Source organism: Eulemur rufifrons, chromosome 15 (assembly GCF_041146395.1).
Source record: "Eulemur rufifrons isolate Redbay chromosome 15, OSU_ERuf_1, whole genome shotgun sequence".
NCBI lineage: Eukaryota > Metazoa > Chordata > Mammalia > Primates > Lemuridae > Eulemur > Eulemur rufifrons.
This window is the reverse complement of record NC_090997.1, coordinates 386,109-406,235: the sequence shown is the minus strand read 5'-3', so window position 1 is coordinate 406,235 and position 20,127 is coordinate 386,109. Positions and strand designations below refer to the sequence as shown.

The 20,127-nt window shown below is 35.8% G+C and overlaps 1 protein-coding gene across 1 annotated transcript; it reads left to right on the top strand.

Annotated features, from left to right (window-relative positions):
* The first annotated feature begins 12,521 nt into the window (after window positions 1-12,521).
* Window positions 12,522-13,485, top strand: LOC138395876 (olfactory receptor 2W1). Its single transcript, XM_069488907.1, has one exon. The coding sequence runs from the start codon at window positions 12,522-12,524 to the stop codon at window positions 13,476-13,478; it is 957 nt and encodes a 318-aa protein (XP_069345008.1). The 3' UTR covers window positions 13,479-13,485.
* The last annotated feature ends 6,642 nt before the right edge of the window (window positions 13,486-20,127 follow it).

Genomic DNA, 20,127 nt, shown 5'->3' with positions numbered 1-20,127 from the left:
AAGAAGGGCCTCAGTAGTGGATATTTTCGTCAGTCTGATGACTGGTTGACATGGTGTCATCTATTTGCAATGAATCTCCCAGGGGTCGTCTGGGCTTCTTGTACCTTTATATCTAGATTTCTAGCAAGGCCTGGGAAATATTCCTCAATTATATCTTCTAATAGCTTATACAACCCTTGCATATTATCTTCTTCACCCTCAGGAATGCCCATAACTCTCACATTAAGCTTCTTCACATAATCCCACATTTCTTGCAGACTTTGATCTTTTCCCTTATTTCTTTGCTCTATCTCTGTGACTGACTTATTTGATTGGAAGGTGTTACCTTTGGTCTCTGAGATTCTTTCTTCTGTTTGATCTACCCTGCTCTTGAGGCTTTCCACTGTGTTTTGTAGTTACCTGAATAAAATCTTCATTTCTGGGAGTTCACTTTCAGTTTTCTTTAATATTTTGATTTCTTTTTTTTTTTATTATAGCATATTATGGGGGTACAAAAGTTTAGGTTATGTATAACGCTGATGCCCCCTGACCACCTTGAGTCAGAGATTCAAGCATATCCATTCCTCACACAGTGTGCAACACATTCATTATGTAGGTATATACCCATCTCCTCCTCCCTCCACATCTGCCCGACACACAATTGATGTTATTCCCAAATGTGCACTAGGGTGATGATCAGGGAAACCAATTTGATGGTGAGTACATGTGGTGCTTATTTTTCCATTCTTGGTATACTTCACTTAGTGAAATGGGTTCTAACTCTATCCAGGAGAACATAAGAGATTCTATAACACTGTTATTTCTTATATCTGAGTAATACTCCATGGTATACATATACGACATTTTACTAATCCAATCATATATTGATGGGCATTTGGGTTGTTTCCACATCTTTGTGATTGTGAACTGTGCTACTATAAACTTTCGGCTGCAGATGTCTTTTTTATAGAATGTCTTTTGTTCTTTTGCATAGATACCCAATAATGGGATTCCTGGATCTAATGGTAGGTCTGCTTGTATCTGTTTAAGGGTTCTCCATATTGCTTTCCACAGAGGCTGCACTAGTTTGCAGTCCCACCAGCAGTGTATGGTGTCTCTCCGCATCCACGCCAACATTTATTGTTTTCGGACATTTTGATAAAGGCCCATTCTCACTGGAGTTAAATGATATCTCATTATGGTTTTGATTTGCATTTTCCTGATGATTAGAGATGCTGAGCATTTTTTTCAGATGTGTGTTGGCCATTCTTCTACCTTCTTTTGGCAAATATCTATTCATATCCTTTGCCCACTTTTTGATAGGGTTCTTTGATTTTTTCTTGCTGATTTTCCTGAGTTGAATAGATTGAAGTTATCAGTCCTTTATTGGATGTGTAGCATGCAAAATTTTTCCCATTCTGTAGGTTGCCTGTTTGCTCTCGTGACTGATTCTTTGGCTGTACAGAAGTTTTTTAATTTAATCAGGTCCCATTTATTTATTTTTGTTGTTGCCGTGATTTCCTTTGGGGTCTTATTCATAAAGTCTTCACCTAGGCCAATGTCTATAACAGTGTTTCCCACATTGTCTTCTAGAATTCTAATAGTTTCACACCTAACGTTTAAGTCTGTTATCCACCGTGATTCGATTTTTGTGAGAGGTGAAAGCTGTGGGCCCTGTTTCAGTCTTCTACATGTGGCTATCCAGTTTTTCCAGCACCATTTATTGAATAAGGATTTTTTTCCCCAGAGTATGTTTTTGTCTGCTTTGTCAAAGATTAGATGGCTATATGAGGATGGTTTTATATCTGGATTTTCTGTTCTGTTCTACTGGTCTGTGTTCCTGCACTGTACCATGCAGTTTTAATAACCACAGCCCTGTAGTATAGTTTGAAGTCTGGTAAATTAATACCTCCCATTTTGTTCTTATTGCCTAAAATTGCTTTTGCTAAACAGGGTCTTCTCTGGTTCCAAATAAAGCATAAAATTATTTTTTCTATATCTGTGAAAAATGATGTTGGTAATTTAATAAGGATTGCATTGAATCTGTAGATCACTTTGGGTAGCACAGACATTTTAACAATGTTGATTCTTCCGATCCAGGAGCATAGTATCCTAGCAAATCGTATCCAAGCGCTTATCAAGAAAATAATCCATGATGACCAAGTGGGCTTCATCCCAGAGATGCAGGGATGGTTCAACATACACAAATCTATAAATGTAATTCACCATTTAGAAGCAAAAATAAAAAGCATATGATCCTCTCACTAGATGCAGAAAAAGCATTTGACAAAATTCAACACCCTTTTATGATAAGAACGCTTAACAAAATAGGCATAGACGTGGCCTACCTAAAAATGATACAAGCCATACATGACCAACCCACAGCCAACATCATGCTGAATGAGTAAAAGTTGAAAGCATTCCCACTTAGAACTTGAACCAGACAAGGCTGCCCACTGTCCCCATTCGTTTTCAGGATAGCACTGGAAGTCCTTGTGAGAGCTATCAGGCAAGAGAGCAGAATCAACGGTGTCCAAATAGGGACAGAAGAGATCAAATTCTCACTCTTTGCTGATCATATGACATTATATCTAGAAAACCCCAAGGATTCAACCAAGAGACTCCTGGCATTGATCAATGAATTCAGTAAAGTCTCAGGATACAAAATCAATACACACAAATCAGAGGCATTCATATATGCCAATAACAGTCAAATGGAGAACCAAATTAAGGACTCAATATCCTTCACAATAGCAACAAAGGAAATAAAATACCTTGGAATTTATTTAACTAAGGATGTAAAGGACCTCTACAGGGAGAACTATGAAACACTGAGGAAGGAAATTGCAGAGCATGTAAGCAGGTGGATAATCCAAATGTCTTATAAATGGAATCATACAATATTCAGCCTTTGGAGTCTGAATGTTTTCATTTGATAACATATATTTAAGATTCATACATGTTGTTGTATGTATCAGTAGTTCATTCCTCTCTGTTGATGAATAATATTTCATTGTGTGACTATAAGCCCAATTTATCCTTCCCCTACTGAAAGATATGGGTTGCTCCCAGTTTTGAGTGAATATGAGTCAATATAAACATTTGCATGCAAATTTTTGTGTGGACATGTTTTTGATTCACTGTGGTAAATACCCAGGAATGTGATTATTGGGTCATATGGTACGTCTATATTAACTTTATGAGAAACTGCCAAACGGTCTTTCAAAGTGGTTGAAACTTTAGTGAAAAAAAGAGCATTCCCCTTTCTCTACATTGTGCTAGTGTTTACTGCTGTCAGTTTTTTGGGGTTTAGGCAATAAATAATTTTCTGGTATTTTTCATAAAATCCAATTTTGCCTCTTGGCCTGCAAAGAGTAAAATTATGTCTATCTAGCTCCTTGTGTGGTAAAGTTTGCTGATCCCTGGTCTTTCATATGGATTTTCTTAACTCATTGAGGTTTCTTTCAGTTTACTGAACTGTAAATCAATAACTATAAGATTTTTTAATATGGGAAATAATATATCTTGAATAGAAACAAGTTATTTTTTCAAATTTTTCTTTAAGAAAGCATTACTAAATCAGGCTAGTTAACAAAACCATCATCTCACATACTTATTTTTTGTGGTGAAAACATTTAAAATCTATTCTTTTAGAAATTTTGAAATATCCAATGCATTATCTATTATACTCACCATTTGTGCAATAGATCACTAAAGCTCACTTCTTTTTCTAACTGAAACTTTGATCAACATGGCCCCTTTCCCCATCCAGCCGCCTCTCCCAGCCCCCTCTCCCAGCCCCTAGTAACTACCATTCTACTCTCTACTTCTGAGTTCAACTATTTTAAATTCCACATATAAGTGAGATCATGCAGTGTTTATCGGTCTTTATCTGGCTTATTTCACTTGGCATAATGTCCTCCAGGTTCATCCATGTTATTATCTGTTTTCCTTATTCTGACATTAGCCAAATAGTTAAAATTTATAGGTGAATTAATTCACTGATCAAGTAAAAGAATATTTTTACTATATCAAACTACCTAGCTTTATAAAGAATGTACAACTATGATATATCAGTTTTAAAAATACAAAAATAGGACTTTTGGGTTTTTTCTATAAATATCAAGCATGTTAATACCATCCAAATGTATCTGGTTACCTCAGTGAGAGGTTTGATAAATTATACAAGAAGATATTCTAAAATCCTGATTCCAAATGAAGTGATTGAGCTCTTTGGAATAATATTTATTGAAATGATTGAAATGTTTTTTTAAAAACTTTCTTTGGGTCTTTGCTCAAAGGTTTATCATCTCTGATAGGCCCTCCCTGACCATAAACAATCCATCCACCACACTCTGCCGTCCTCCAAAGTGCACCTTCAGCTCCCTGCTATGTTCTCCTCAGCTCTCATCACAACCAGATCTTATGCCATGTTTGTTTGTTCATTGCCTGTCTTCCCAAACAGAAGCAAGCTCCATTAGGGCGGAGATTTTTGTTTTGTTTATTTAGTTTTTTGCTATATCTTTATTGTTAGTCAAATATAGGTCCTCAATATTTGTTGGAGGGATTCATTCAGTTATAGTGGTAAACAAGGGAGATTAGATCTACATTCTTTTGGAACTAAGTTTTAATTGTGGGAAGATAAAAAACAAAATTTGAGTGATTAGTGCTGTGAAAAATATGGAAATTTGATAAAGGATGGCTGGGGGAGGAAGGGTTTTAGTTTAGATTAGGAAGTCAAGGGAGGCCCTGTTCAATAGATAGTGTCTGAGGAACAGTTACGAACAAATTGTGAAACTTGGAGACAGAATCCTCCAATGCAAAAACCTTTTAATGCCTGCATCACTGTAATGACAAAGCCATGAGAAGAGTGGATGAAGGAGGGAGAGATAAACAAGGCCAGGCATGGTGTATCGGTAGCTCATGGTAAGGGATCTGAATTATATTCTGAGTGTATGTGAAGTCTTGAAAGATTTCAAATAGGTAAAGGAAAATATTTAATTTGTGGATTATTTTTTTAAAGAACACTTTGGGCTGCTATGTAAAGAGTAGACTGAAAGGGGTAGAGTTAAAGCTGAGAAACAAGATAGCAGGCCACCTCATCCTGTCTTGAAGAAGAGAGTGACTCAGTTTATGTCAGTAATGTTAGAAATGGAGAGGAGAAGTAGAGCTTAGAATAGTTTATATTTTCAAGTTGATGGCAGGGAAGTATTAATAATTAAGGATAACTCCTATGTTTCTGGCCAGTAATCGGTAGATATTTGTGTCATTTACTACAATGAAGAAGGCTGGGATAATATCAGATTTGGTGCAGTGGGAATTAAGAGTTCTATTTTAGCCATGTTTAGACTCAGAATTTTGTTACACATTAGTGAGCACAATGTGAGTGAAGTTAGGCAGTTGGAATTATCTTTTTAGATGCTCAACATGGAAGACTGGAAATATAAATTTAAAAGCCATCAATATGTAGATGGGATTTAAATCCTTGATACTATAAGGTATTTTCTAGGGAGACAGCATAAACAGAGAAGAATCGAGACCCTGACAAGGGCATAGGAATCTTAGGAGTCTATTTCTAAAATTTCCACACACCCCAGTTATTCTGATATGCAGCCAACAGTGGAAGCATTGATAATAACTTCATTTTAAGTGGTTTCCATAAATAAAGGGCTAAAGCAAGCAAGGGGGAAAATGGGTAAATAAAAAGGAAACAGCAAAACATGTCTCAATTCAGTCACAGGGGTTTAGAAAGGCATTATAGTATAAGTCTAAGGCAAAAGCACCTGCTTTACAATCTGGGTATACCCATTTCCCATTTTTCTACAACCAGTGAGAACATTTTCAAAAATTATTTCAAGAATCCAAGTGATTCCTCTGTAATTTCTCCAGAGTAGCAAACCCATTAGTAATAATCAAAGAAAAGGAGCAATGGACTAAGAAAGTCACCACACAGAAATGTAATTAAACCAGATATATATACATGATAATTTATGTACATTTTTATTTTTCAAGTGAAAATTGAATATTGACTTATGTTTTGACTTAAATTATAAAATTCAATTTTAACTTTGAAGCCATTAAAAAGAGAGAGAGAGAGAGAGAGAGAGGCGCCAGGCGCAGTGGCTGTAATCCTACCATTCTGGGAGGCCAAGCTAGGAGGATTAATTGAGCTCAGGAGGTGGAAACCAACCTGAGCAAGAGCGAGACCCCATCTCTATAAAAAAATAGAAAAATGAGCCAGGTGTCATGGCACACGTCTGTAGCCCAGCTACTCGGGAGGCTGAGGCAGGAGGATTGCTTGAGCCTAGGAGTTTGAGGTTGCTATGAGCTAAGCTGATGCCACTACACTCTACCCAGTGTAACACAGTAAAATTCTGTCTCAAAAAAAATAAAATAAATTTTAAAAAATTTAAAAGGGGAGCTGTAGAAAACTTGATTTAAAAAGAAGAGAAAAATATAAGTGAAATTGAGATCTTTAGTCAAAATAAATGGTTTTAAGTATCCAGATGTTTAGAATATTGATAGACAAAAATGTACTGTTCATTGATTTTATGTTTCTTATTATTGTCATTATTAATAGCATTTATAGAGAATATATACACAAATGCACAATATACACTATAATACTAAAGGAAGTGCTTATAAGGGGGAAAGTGTTTCCCAGATGTTTTGCCAAAAACCAGCACAAGCTTTCCCCAAACTGATTTTTTTTAAATGAGCATATTTACAGCATAAAGATACCTGAATTGATTTAAATTGTAATAATTGATACTTATTTGGATGTTTACTATGTTTCAACCAGTACTGTAATATTTTACATATATTAAACTTATTTAATCCTTATGCTAGCCTTTTAAAGTATGTATTATTACTATCTGCTATTATAGATAAGAAATATGAGGCAAGAAAAGGTTAAGTAATTTTCTCAAGTTCACACAGCTCATAACTACTGGGATTTCAGCACAGAAAGTCTGGCTCCACAGTCTACCCAGGTAATCATTACACTATACTATATCACAAATGTAGAATATATTGATTAGTATTATTCGGAAGCAGACAGTTAAAATTATTTTACTGATTAGTAATAAGTCATCCACATTTGAGTATGTATCATAAGTCAGCCAATTTGTGCTTATGTATTTTATTAAGGTAGTTATTCATGATATGCAATTTTAATTCAAGGAAGCTGTTATAACTTATGATTATAAGCCAACTCATAAAAATATTCAGAGTGAATACTTGCTCCAGGATCTAATGTTTAAATAGTGACCCTTGAGACAACAATAAAACTAGCTGTCATAGACACTGAAATATTTGAATCATCCCTCATGGTCACCAAGACAACTGAGTAAAAATATAAATCTTAATTGATCCTGAAATTACCGTTTAGGGATTTGGGGATTAAACATCTCTTTCAGACACACCTGTTTTTAACTTGGGTGTCAGAGATAACTGCTAGAGGTACCTTAGTTAAATGATATCTTCTTAGAGCAGGTTTATTTCCAAAATCAACATGAGTGCCACGAATGGTAAGATTATCTTATAGAATTAACATTTGCTATAATTGTAGTGTTGGAAATCCACATTATTTAAGAGCAAGTTTTATTTGTAATTCATTCACTTACCTAGAGAAAAAATTCTGAAAGTACAGTTTCTTGTTTCCTTGTCCTATAGCTTCCCTTCATGTTAAATACCTTTTGCATCTACTAAATCTGTCCTAGTGGAATATCAGGATATGGTCTAATTCTCCAAATATTTTATTTCCATGGAACACCTTACTCTAGTGAGGTCAATTGTATGCAGTCCGGATGGTTTAGGTGATCTTTCTTGATAATCTAGATTTTCAGGCATTATCGGGAAATTTTGTGCAATTCTTATTCTGAATTATCTGGTTGCTTTTCATAATGTTTCTCTATGATCAAAATCTATTTGCAGGTTTATTTTTAAGTAAGAACAAATAGTAATAATTAGTGACAGGTTTCATCCCCTTCCTTGAAGTCACATGTTCAAGGAGGAATTGAGTCCTGTTGAGAATCTCTACCTTAGCACACATCTGGAAACACAGAATTCACAGTGGCATTGCAAGGAAAACATGAGAAAGTTTCAGCGCTGGAGAGTAAATGTTTGATGACATCTATTTTTCACAGTATGAACTCTACACTGGTTGAGAACTACAACATCCAAGGATCTCTCTCTGAATCACAGTAATGTTAATCTTTAGTATCTCTTGAAAAATAGTGTGCCTGGGCTGGAAAAACAATCTGTGGGAAGGAAAAGGAAAAGTACTTAGATCTGCATGGGCTGATTATTCTTGTTCTCCTTCAAAAGTTTGAGGATAAATAAATATTGTAAATTACTGCAGAGAATTTCTCCTTTTTATCTATATTGTGAAAGATTAAATTTGTTCTTTTTTTTTTTTTTGGAGACAGAGTGTCACTTTGTTGCCCTGGCTAGAGTGAGTGCCGTGGCGTCAGCCTAGCTCACAGCAACCTCAAACTCCTGGGCTTAAGCGATCCTACTGCCTCAGCCTCCCTAGTAGCTGGGACTACAGGCATGCGCCACCACGCCCGGCTAATTTTTTCTATATATATTTTAGTTGGCCAGATAATTTCTTTCTATTTTTAGTAGAGACGGGGTCTCGCTCTTGCTCAGGCTGGTCTCGAACTCCTGACCTTGAGCGATCCACCCGCCTCGGCCTCCCAGAGTGCTAGGATTACAGGCGTGAGCCACCGCGCCCGGCCTAAATTTGTTCTTTATTATAAGATGAGGACATGAAGCTATTTCTTGATCTGTGATATCATATATTTTGATCCCACAAAATAAGAGAGGTAAATGTAGATTAAATTAAAAATGAAGAATTTAAATATTTTATATTTTCTCCATTTTTTAAGTCTTATAATATGCATTAAAAATTATTCAAATATTTTCTATGTCAGCTTCTTAATAGCAGAAGGATTTTTATCCCTTCCTGAATTAATCTGTGCAGGCTATAATAATAATGAAAATAGTTAAGGAATTAACAGCATGGAATTGACTTTAATTTTAAAAGAATTTTCAGTTTTCTTTAACATAATTTAAACTGAAGCCCTGTTTTATTCAGAAGTTAGGCAAAAGACATCAACATGTCTGTCAAAATAAATAAGTATTAATTAATCATACCCCTGCTCAGACATTATGTAACTCTAACAATGTGTGACAGCTTGTGATAAATTTCAGGGTTATTTTTAGTTATATCCAACTTGGTCAGAATTCAGACTCAAATCATGATTTTTGAAAAGCTAATTCTGAGTAAATCATGTTTCTCTTAAAACATTTATCTTGACCACTATATCCAGTTAGTCTGGCAAATGTGTCCATTTTTGAATCATGACCACAGTATGAAGTAATTTCTTTATAATATTCAGGAAACATATTTGAAATGGCATAACAAAAAGCACAACTTTTCATACTATATCTATGGGGGAGGGAGAGAGAAGCATTACTTTGACATTTCACTATTAATTTTCAATCAAATATTTTCACTTAGTTTTTTTGGCCACTCTATTGCAGTATGATTTACATACAAAAAGCTGTGCATGTTTAATGCACAGAACTTGATGAGTTTAAAGATAAGTATATACCTGTGAAATCACCGCTGTAATCTATACCATATACATATTCATCACCTCCAAAAGTTTCTTCCTGCCTTTCTTATTATTTGTGTGCGCCTGTGTGTGCTAAAAATATTCAACATAAGATTTACCATCCTAGCAATATTCTAAGTGTACAATACAGTTTTGAATGGAACCTTTCTGGATATTATTCTTTCATCAGGTGGTAAGACATTATCTTTTTATACTCAGTGACATGAAACTCAGGTGCTGAACTGTTGATAATCTGCTCAATTGTTAAAAGTTTTGGCAGTTCTGAGGTGCTCATGTATGTCCAGAGGAACTGTATCTGTAACACCCTATTGAATACTGCTGTTTATTAGCCCTTTGAATAGAGAATAATATCTTTGTTTTTCCTCAAACTGAATAAATCAGTTATTTGTTAGTATATAGATAAAACCACAATCTTTCCCATTCATCTGCCACTTTCTATCACCTCATTCAGGTAACTTCACAAAATACCAGCCTAAGTTGTTAATGTAAAATATGCTAACTAATAACTGTAAGTGATTTTTTTAACATTATTCATAGTACAGCTTAACTTTACATTTATTAAAAAAATTACATATATACATATTGGGGAAATTCTTTAGGTGTTATGAATAAAAAGCAATCATGTCTGCATTCTTTTTTTTATGTCTGCATTCTTAAATCTTATAGAAAAGTGTGGGGGTGTTAAACATTTATCTACATGTTACAGGATTATATTTTTTTCTTATAATAATTCTGGTAATTAAAGATTATTGAAACATGCTATGTCCCATCGTTGTTCTAAGCACTTTACATGTATTACTTATTTAATCTTCATTTCAACCTTAGGTTTTTTTTATTGTCCTCATTTTTACAAATGAGAAAACTGAGCCCAGCAGTATTATGTAACTTGTGTGGAGTTGCAGAGCTAAATAACTGGCAGAGATGAGATATGAACATAAACTCTCTGCCTATACTCTGTGTTATACAGTTCTCTTTAAGATTTCCCTGTATTTGAGATATCAAACAAAAAGAGATTAGGGGTTCTGGGATCCCTCTTTAAGCACGAAACATTAAAGAAGTGGTCTAAAGAATGAGTAGGAGTTATCCAGAACACAGGATAAAGAGTGTCAAGGGATTTAGATGGGAATGAGCTTTGACATGTCAAAAAATCTGAGAAAATGTTAGTCGTGAAATGTATAACATAATCTGTGAGAAGAGAACGAAGCCTAGGCAAAAACCATTGAGGCCACTTATGTTTTCCTGGATAGAGCTGGAACCCATTCTACTAAGTGAAGTATCCCAAGAATGGAAAAATAAGCACCACACATACTCACGACCAAATTTGTTTCACTGATCATCACGTAAGAGTACATTTAGGAATACCATTAATTGGGTGTCGGGCAGATGTGGAGGGAGGAGAGGATAGGTGTATACATACATAATGAGTGCGATGCACATTGTCTAGGGGATGGGCACGCTTGAAGCTCTGACTTGGGGGGTGGGGAGCAAGGGCAATATAGGTAACCTAAACTTTTGCACCCCCACAATATGCTGAAATAAAAAAAAAAGAATTAGAATGTTTCTTAAATATAATGGAAAGTGGCTGACAAGTTTTAAGTACATGGATGACATAATTTTATTGAATGTTCAACAACGTAAAGGCATAAGACTGGATGCAAGGATGGGGTACAAGACTGTTGCCAGAATCTAGAAAAGAAATCATAGTGGTTTAGATTAGGGTAGTTGTGGTAGAAATGTTTTAAAGTGAGAGAATGATTAACTTATATTTTTGCATTCAAAGTTATGAGTTTTAGTGATAAGTAAGGTATTGAGGGTGACAGAGATAAAGAGTCCAAGGATAAATGCCAGATCTCTTACATAACAAACTAGGAGATAAAAGGTGGTAGTCATTAAGATATGAAAAAAAGAGGAACACTGTTTTCCTCATTCTTTTTTTAAGTTTTAATTGAAAAATAATAATTGTATAAATTTATGGCGTACAATGTGATGTTTTGATACATGTTAACAATGTAGGATAATTAAATTAGGCTAAATAACAAATCTATCACCTCAAGTACTTATATTTCATGGTGAAAACTTTTAAAATCTGCTCTTTTAGAAATTTCAAAATAGACAATGCATTATTATTTATTATAGTCACCATTCTCTGCAATAGATCACTAAATCTCATTTCTTTTTACTAACTGAAACTTGATACCCTTTGATCAACAATGTCTCTTGTAGACCCTTTCTCCTCTGGCCGCCTCCCCCAGCCATGAATAACTTCCACTCTACTCTCTACTTCTATGAGTTCAACTTTTTTATATTCCACGTATAAGGAAGATCATGCAGTATTTGTCTTTCTGTGACTGGCTTATTTCACTTAGCACAATGTCCTCCAGGTTCATTCACATTATATCTTTTCCTCATTCTGACATTAGCCAAGTAGTTAAATTATATATGTGAATTTACTGACCAAGTAAAAGAATATATTCACTATATCAAGCTAACTAGCTCTATAAAGAATCATAGAGTCACATCATTTTAAACAGATCTATTTCAAAATTTCAAACCTGCAAGTGAGAAAATTCAGACATTGAGTTTGAGTGAACTCCTCAAGGTCAACTATTAAACTCATGCCATAAAAGAATCTACAATATATACAAAATTATTTGGTTATAATTTTTACTTTTTATCTATTAAGTTTTTCAGTAATTAACATAAATTCTTTCCCTTTGTTTAGTTCTGTATTTCATCAAATTATCTAGACAGTTAATGTTGACAAATTATTTCTTCTTCCTTCCTCCTCCTCGTTTCTCCTCCTCCTTTTCCTCTTTCTTATTTTTCCTCCTTCTCGTCCTCCTCCTCCTCCTGCTCCATCTCTTCCTCTTCTCTCTAGGATTTAGGCATTGAAGGACTATGGACCAAAGCAATTATAGTTCTCTACATGGTTTTATTCTGCTTGGCTTCTCTGACCATCCCAAACTGGAGATGATCCTGTCAGGCGTCATTATCATCTTCTACTTAATTACATTGGTGGGTAACACAGCCATCATTCTTGCATCTCTCCTGGATTGCCATCTCCATACACCAATGTACTTTTTCCTCAGGAATTTATCTTTCCTAGATCTATGTTTCACAACCAGCATCATCCCTCAGATGCTGGTTAACTTGTGGGGACCTGATAAGACCATCACCTATGTGGGCTGTGTCATTCAACTCTATGTTTATATGTGGTTGGGCTCCATTGAGTGCCTTCTCCTGGCTATTATGTCCTATGATCGTTTTACAGCTATCTGTAAGCCCTTGCATTATTTTGTAATCATGAACTCACATCTATGTCTCAAGATGATTATCATGGTCTGGAGTATTAGTTTGGCCAATTCTGTAGTATTATGTACACTCACTCTGAATTTGCCTACATGTGGAAATAACCTTCTGGATCATTTCTTGTGTGAGTTGCCAGCTATGGTCAAGTTAGCTTGTGTAGACACCACAACAGTTGAAATGTCAGTTTTTGCTTTAGGAATTGTTATTGTCCTCACACCCCTGATCCTTATTCTTATGTCCTATGGTTACATTGCCAAAGCTGTGCTGAGAATGAAATCAAAAACAGGCCAACGAAAAGCAATGAATACCTGTGGATCTCATCTTACTGTGGTGTCCATCTTCTATGGAACTATTATCTACATGTACCTGCAACCAGGTAACAGTGCCTCCAAAGACCAGGGCAAGTTTCTCACCCTCTTTTACACCATCATCACTCCTAGTCTCAACCCCCTCATTTACACCTTAAGGAATAAGGACATGAAGGATGCACTGAAGAAGCTGATGAAATTTCACAACAAATCTACAAAAGCAAAGACGAATTGTTAAGTCATAGAAAAAGATTAGAGTAAATAAGGCAGTTAAATGTGTTGTCTAATTGTCTTTAATTTTTACTAGGGCAAGTAATCCCTAGGTCATAGTGATTAACTAATATAATAATTCTTACTTGCAAACATTTTGTGGATGCAAACAATATTAGAACCATCCTACTTAGCTCTTTTATGTCTCTAATCATTGGCATATCTTCAGAGAAAATAGATCCTTAGGAATGTTTATTTTTGCTTGAAATATAACACAAAGGGGATATAAACATAAAAATTTAATGCATTTCATTTATTCTAAAGCTCCAGAGAAACTGCTTGGTTATCTAGTTTTGTATTTTCAACACAAATGTTAAGATGTTCTGAAATACAGACCTGAATGAATGGTTTAATATACATTATGGTATAGTATTAAGTAATATAAAAATAATGATTTTGTACATTAAATCTTTTGTGATGCCATCCAAAGATTTATGTGTACATGATTCAGACAGTGCAATCTATAGGGTGGTAATTGTCATAAGGCCCACTTAAAACAATTCATATTTTGTTCAATGAAACTTTATATCAATATCTTGGGTAAATAGTCTTTGTTATTTGTCTATTACCACTTTGTAATAATACAGGGGTGTGAGAAGGCACAAATAAAAGGGTTTAAAAGGTGATGATACATTCTTTTCCACTGCTCATTCATTCATGAAATAAGTATTCCATGATTGTTTCAATCTTAATGGACATGGATGATTTTGAGACCACTTAGGCTTTTGACACATCTGTCAAACTGTAGATTTTGTGAATTTTTAGATATGTGGTAATATTTATATGTAGTGGAATTTCATAAAATAATAAATCTTTTTTTTTATTGCAGCTTACTATGGGGGTACAAAAGTTCAGTTTACATACGTTGCCCATGTACCGCCTATCCCCCCAAGTCAGAGCCTCAAGCGTGTCCACCCCCTAGACAGTCTGCATCGCACTCATCATGCAGTTATAACCCCATCCCCTCCCCGCACCCCCCATCTCCCCGAGACAGCACGTTAAAGCGTGACCATTCCCCAGACAGTGTGCATCGCACTCATTATGTAGGTATACATCCATCCCCTCCCCTGCCCCCCCCCCCGTATCTGCCCGACACCCGATTAGTGTTATTCCGAAATGTGCACTTAGGTGATGATCAGGGAAACCAATTTTCTGGTGAGTATATGTGATGCTTGTTTTTCCATTCTTGGGATACTTCATTTAATATAATGGGTTCCAACTCTCTCCAGGAGAACCAAAGAGATGTCATATCACCATTACTTCTTATAGCTGAGTAATACTCTATGGTATATATATACCACAATTTACTAATCCATTCATGAATTGATGGGCATTTAGGTTGTTTCCACATCTTTGCAATTGTGAATTGTGCTGCTATAAACATTCGGGTACAAGTGTCTTTGTCATAGAATGACTTTCGTTCCTTTGGGTAGATGCCCAATAATGGGATTGCTAGATTGAAAGTTAGGTCTACTTGAATCTGTTTAAGGTATCTCCATAATGCTTTCCACAGGGGTTGCACTAGTTTGCAGTCCCACCAGCAGTGTATAAGTGTTCTTGTCTCTCTGCATCCACACCAACATGTGTTGTTTTGGGACTTTTTGATAAAGGCCATTCTCACTGGAGTCAAGTGACATCTCATTGTGGTTTTGATTTGCATTTCCCTGATGATTAGGGATGTTGAGTATTTTTTCATATGTTTGTTAGCCGTTCTTATATCTTATTTTGAAAAATTTCTATTGATGTCATTTACCCACTTTTTGATAGGGCTGTTTGATTTTTTCTCGCTCATTTTCCTGAGTTCTAAATAGATTCTTGTTATCAGTCCTTTATCTGATGTGTAGTATGCGAAAATTTTTCCCATTCTGTAGGTTATCTGATTATTCTCATGACTGTTTCTTTGACTGTGCAGAGGCTTTTTAATTTAATCAGGTCCCATTCATTTATTTTGTTGTTGCTGTGATTGCCTTAGGGGTCTTATTCATAAATTCTTTGCCTAGGCCAATGTCTGTAAGAGTCTTCCCTACATTTTCTTCTAGAATTCTAATTGTTTCACACCTAAGGTTTAAGTCTGTTATTTACCGTGATTTGATTTTTGTGAGAGGTGAAAGCTGTGGGTCCTGTTTCAGTCTTCTGCATGTGGCTATCCAATTTTCCCAGCACCATTTATTGAATAAGGATTCTTGTCCCCAGAGTATGTTTTTGTCTGCTTTGTCAAAGATTAGATGGCTATATGAGGATGGTTTTATATTTGGATTTTCTGTTGTGTTCCACTGGTCTGTGTCCCTGAACTTGTGCCAATACCAGGCAGTTTTAAGAACCACAGCCTTGTAGTATAGTTTGAAGTCTGGCAAATTAATACCTCCCATTTTGTTTTTGTTGCTTAAAATTGCTTTTGCTATACAGGGTCTTCTCTGATTCCATACAAAGTGTATAATTATTTTTTCTATATCTGTGAAAAATGATGTTGGTAATTTAGTAGGAATTGCATTGAAGCTGTAGATCACTTTGGGTTGTATAGACATTTTAACAATGTTGATTTTTCTGATCCACAAGCATGGTATGGTTTTCCACCTATTTACATGTTCTGCAATTTCCTTCCTCAGTATTTCATAGTTCTCCCTATAGAGGTCCTTTACCTCCTTGGTTAAATATATTCCTAGATATTTTATTTTCTTTGTTGCTATTTTGAAGGGTACTGAGTCTTTAATTTGGTTCTCCAATTGACTGTTATTGGCATATATGAATGCCTCTGATTTGTGTGTATTGATTTTGTATCCTGAGACTTTACTGAATTCATTGATCAATTCCAGGAGTCTCTTGGTTGAATCCTTGGGCTTTTCCAGATATAACATCATATCATCAGCAAAGAGTGAGAGTTTGATCTCTTCTTTCCCTATTTGGACTCCCTTGATTCTGTTCTCTTGCCTGATTGCTCTCGCAAGGACTTCCAATACTATGTTGAAAAGTAATGGGGACAGTGGGCAGACTTGTCTGGATCCAGTTCAAAGTGGGAATGCTTTCAATTTTTCCCCATTAAGTATGATATTGGCTGTGGGTTTGTCACATATGGCTTGTATCATTTTTAGGTAGGTCCCATCTATGCCTATTTTGTTAAGCATTCTTATCATAAAAGGGTGTTGAATTTTGTCAAATGCTTTTTCTGCATCTATTTAGAGATCATATGGTCTTTATTTTTGCTTCTATTTATGTGGTGAATTACATTTATAGATTTACATATCTTGAACCATCCCTGCATCTCTGGGATGAAGCCCACATGGTAGTGATGGATTATTTTTTTGATAAGCAATTGGATACTATTTGCTAGGATTTTATTGAGAATTTTTGCCTTTATATTCATAAGAGAAATTGGTCTGTAGTTCTCTTTTTTTGTTGCATCCTTTCTTGGTTTTGGTATCAATGTTATATTGGCTTGGTAAAACGTGTTGGGGAGAATTCCATCCTTCTTGATATTGGAGAATAGTTTATGTAGGATGGGCACCAGTTCTTCTTTGTATGTGTGATAAAATTCGGGTGTGAACCCATCTGGACCAGGGCTTTTCTTTTGGGGAAGGTTTTTTATTGCTGTTTTGATTTCAGTTCTTGATATTGGTCTATTCAGGAATTCTATTTCTTCCTGGTTGAGCCTCGGAAGGCTATGTGTTTCTAAAAATTTGTCCATTTCCTCCACATTTTCCAGTTTTGTGCATAAAGAGTTTTGTAGAATTCATAGATGGTATCGTGTATCTCTGTGGCATCGGTTGTGATTTCTCCTTTCATGTTCCTGATGGAGGTTATTAGAGATTTTTCTTTTTTGCTCTTGTTTAATCTAGCCAAATGGGTGTCAATTTTATCTTTTCAAAGAACCAACTTATTGTTTTATTAATCTCCCAAATTGTTTTCCTGTTGTCCATTTCATTTAGTTCTGATCTGATCTTATTAATTTCTCTCCTTCTGCTGCATTTGTGGTCAATCTGTTCTTTCTCCAGCTCTTTGAGTCTATTAATTAGGTTGTCTATTTGTAAGTTTTCTGTCTTTTGATCTAGGCATTTAAGGGAATAAGTTTTGCTCTCAGGACTGCTTTAGGTGTGTCCCACAGATTTTGATAACTTATATCTCCTCTGTCATTTAGTTCAAAGAACCTTTTGATTTCCATCTTGGTTTCTCCATTTAAAAAATAATCATTCAGGAGAAGGATGCTTAGCTTCCATGACTTTTAAGAGAAATGAGAATTTCCGTTAGTGTTAATTTCTACTTTTATTCCACTGTTATCTGAGATGATGCATGGTATAATTTCTATTTTTTTTTTAATTTTTTAAGACTTGCTTTGTGTCATAGGATATGGTCAATCTTAGAGAATGTCCCATGAGCTGATGAGAAGAACGTATATTCAGTGGATTTTGGAGAGAATGTCCTGTAAATGTCAGTCAGGCCCATTTGTTCTAGCATTCTATTTAAGTTCATTATTTCTTTGTTTATTTTCTCTTTGGAGGATCTGTCCTGTGTTGTCAGCGGGATGTTGATGTCTCCAGCTATTATGGTGTTGCTGTTTATCCTTTTGTTTAGATTAAGTAGGGTTTACTTTATGAATCTGGGTGCACCAAAGTTGGGTGCATACATATTAAGTATAGTAACGTCTTCTTGTTGAACTGTACCCTCACCACTATGTAGTGACCATCTTTGTCTTTCATTACTTTTGCTGATTTAAAAACTCAGTTCTCTGATATTAAAACCACCATGCTAGCCTTCTTTTGGTTTCCATTTGCTTGAAATATTGATTTCCACCCTTCTTTTTTCAGTCTAAATGCATCTTTACAGGTTAGATGAGTTTTCTGGAGACAGCAGATACTTGGCTTGTATTTTTATATCCACTGTGTCAGCCTATGTCTCTTGAGTGGGGAATTCAAGCCATTCACATTTATTGAGAGAACTGATAGGTAGGGCAGATTTCTTTTCATCCTGTTGGGTAGCACTTCATTGCTATATTTTCTCTCTTGAGCCATAGTGGTATCTGGCCTTTGATCTTTCGCTCCTGAGTAGTATTACATTCATCAGTCTTTCTTGTGCTGGTCCATGTGCAACTCTGCTTTGAGTACTTCTTGGAGGGCTGGTCTTGTCTTGGTGAATTCCCTCACTCTTTGCTTATCTGAGAATGTATTAATTTCTTCTTCATATTCAAAACTTAGCTTTCCTAATCAGCAAGAAAAAATCAAACAACCCTGTGAAAAAGTGGGCAAATGACATGAATAGAAATTTCTCAAAAGAAGATATAAGAATGACTAACAAACATATGAAAAAATGCTCAACATCCCTAATCATCAGAGAAATGCAAATCAAAACCACAATGAGATATCACTTAACCCCAGTGAGAATGGCCTTTATCAAAAAATCCCAAAATAACACATGTTGGCGTGGATGTGGAGAGACAGGAACACTCATACACTGCTGGTGGGACTTCAAACTAGTGCAACCCCTGTGGAAAGCATTATGGAGGTATCTTAAACAGATTCAAGTAGACCTGCCATTTGATCCAGCAATCCCATTATTGGGCATCTACCCAAAGGAAAAAAGGCCATTCTGTAACAAAGACACATGTACCCGAATGTTTATAGCAGCACAATTCACAATAGCAAAGATGTGGAAACAACCCAAATGCCCATCAATACATGATTGGATTAGTAAGCTGTGGTATATGTGTGCCATGGAATATTACTCAGCTATAAGAAATAACGAAGATATGACATCTCTATGGTTCTCCTGGAGAGAGTTGGAACCCATTATATTAAGTGAAGTATCCCAAGAACGGAAAAACAAGCATCACATGTACTCACCAGAAAATTGGTTTCCCTGATCATCACCTAAATACACATCTGGGAATGACACCAATAGGATATCAGACTGAGGTGGGGGGTGGGGGAGGAGATGGGTGTATGCCTACACAGTGAGTGCATTGCACACCCTTTGGGGAATGGTAATGCTTGAAGGTGCTGACTCGGGAAGGGGGGTGGGGAAGGGAGGGATATATACCTACATGATGGGAGCAATGCGCACTATCTGGGGAACAGACATGCCTGGAGCTTTGACTTGGGGGGAAAGGCGGTACATGGGCAACATATGTAACCTGAAGTTCTGTATTCCCCATAACAATAAGATGAAATAATAAAAAAAAAAATCTTAGCTTTCCTGGGTATAAGATTCTATGCTAGGAATTATTCTGTTTCAGAAGAGTGATAATGTTGCCCCAGTCTATTCTTGCTTGTAAGATTTCAGTTGAGAAATCTTGCATTATTCGAATGGGATTTCCTTTTTATGTTAGTTGTTTCTTTCTCCTTAAAGCTCGAAGAAGGGCATCTTTAGTGGATATTTTGGTCAGTCTGATGACTGCATGATGTGGTGTCTTCCTATTTGAAATGAATCCCGCAAGGTTCCTTTGAGCTTCCTATACCTGTATATCTAGATTTTTAGCAAGGCCTGGGAAATTTTCCTAAATTATATCCTTTTTTTTCCAGCTTATTATGGGGGTACAAAAGTTCAGGCTACATACGTTTCCCATGTACCACCCATCCCCCTGAGTCAGAGCCTCAAGAGTGTCCATTCTCCAGACAGTGCACAATGCA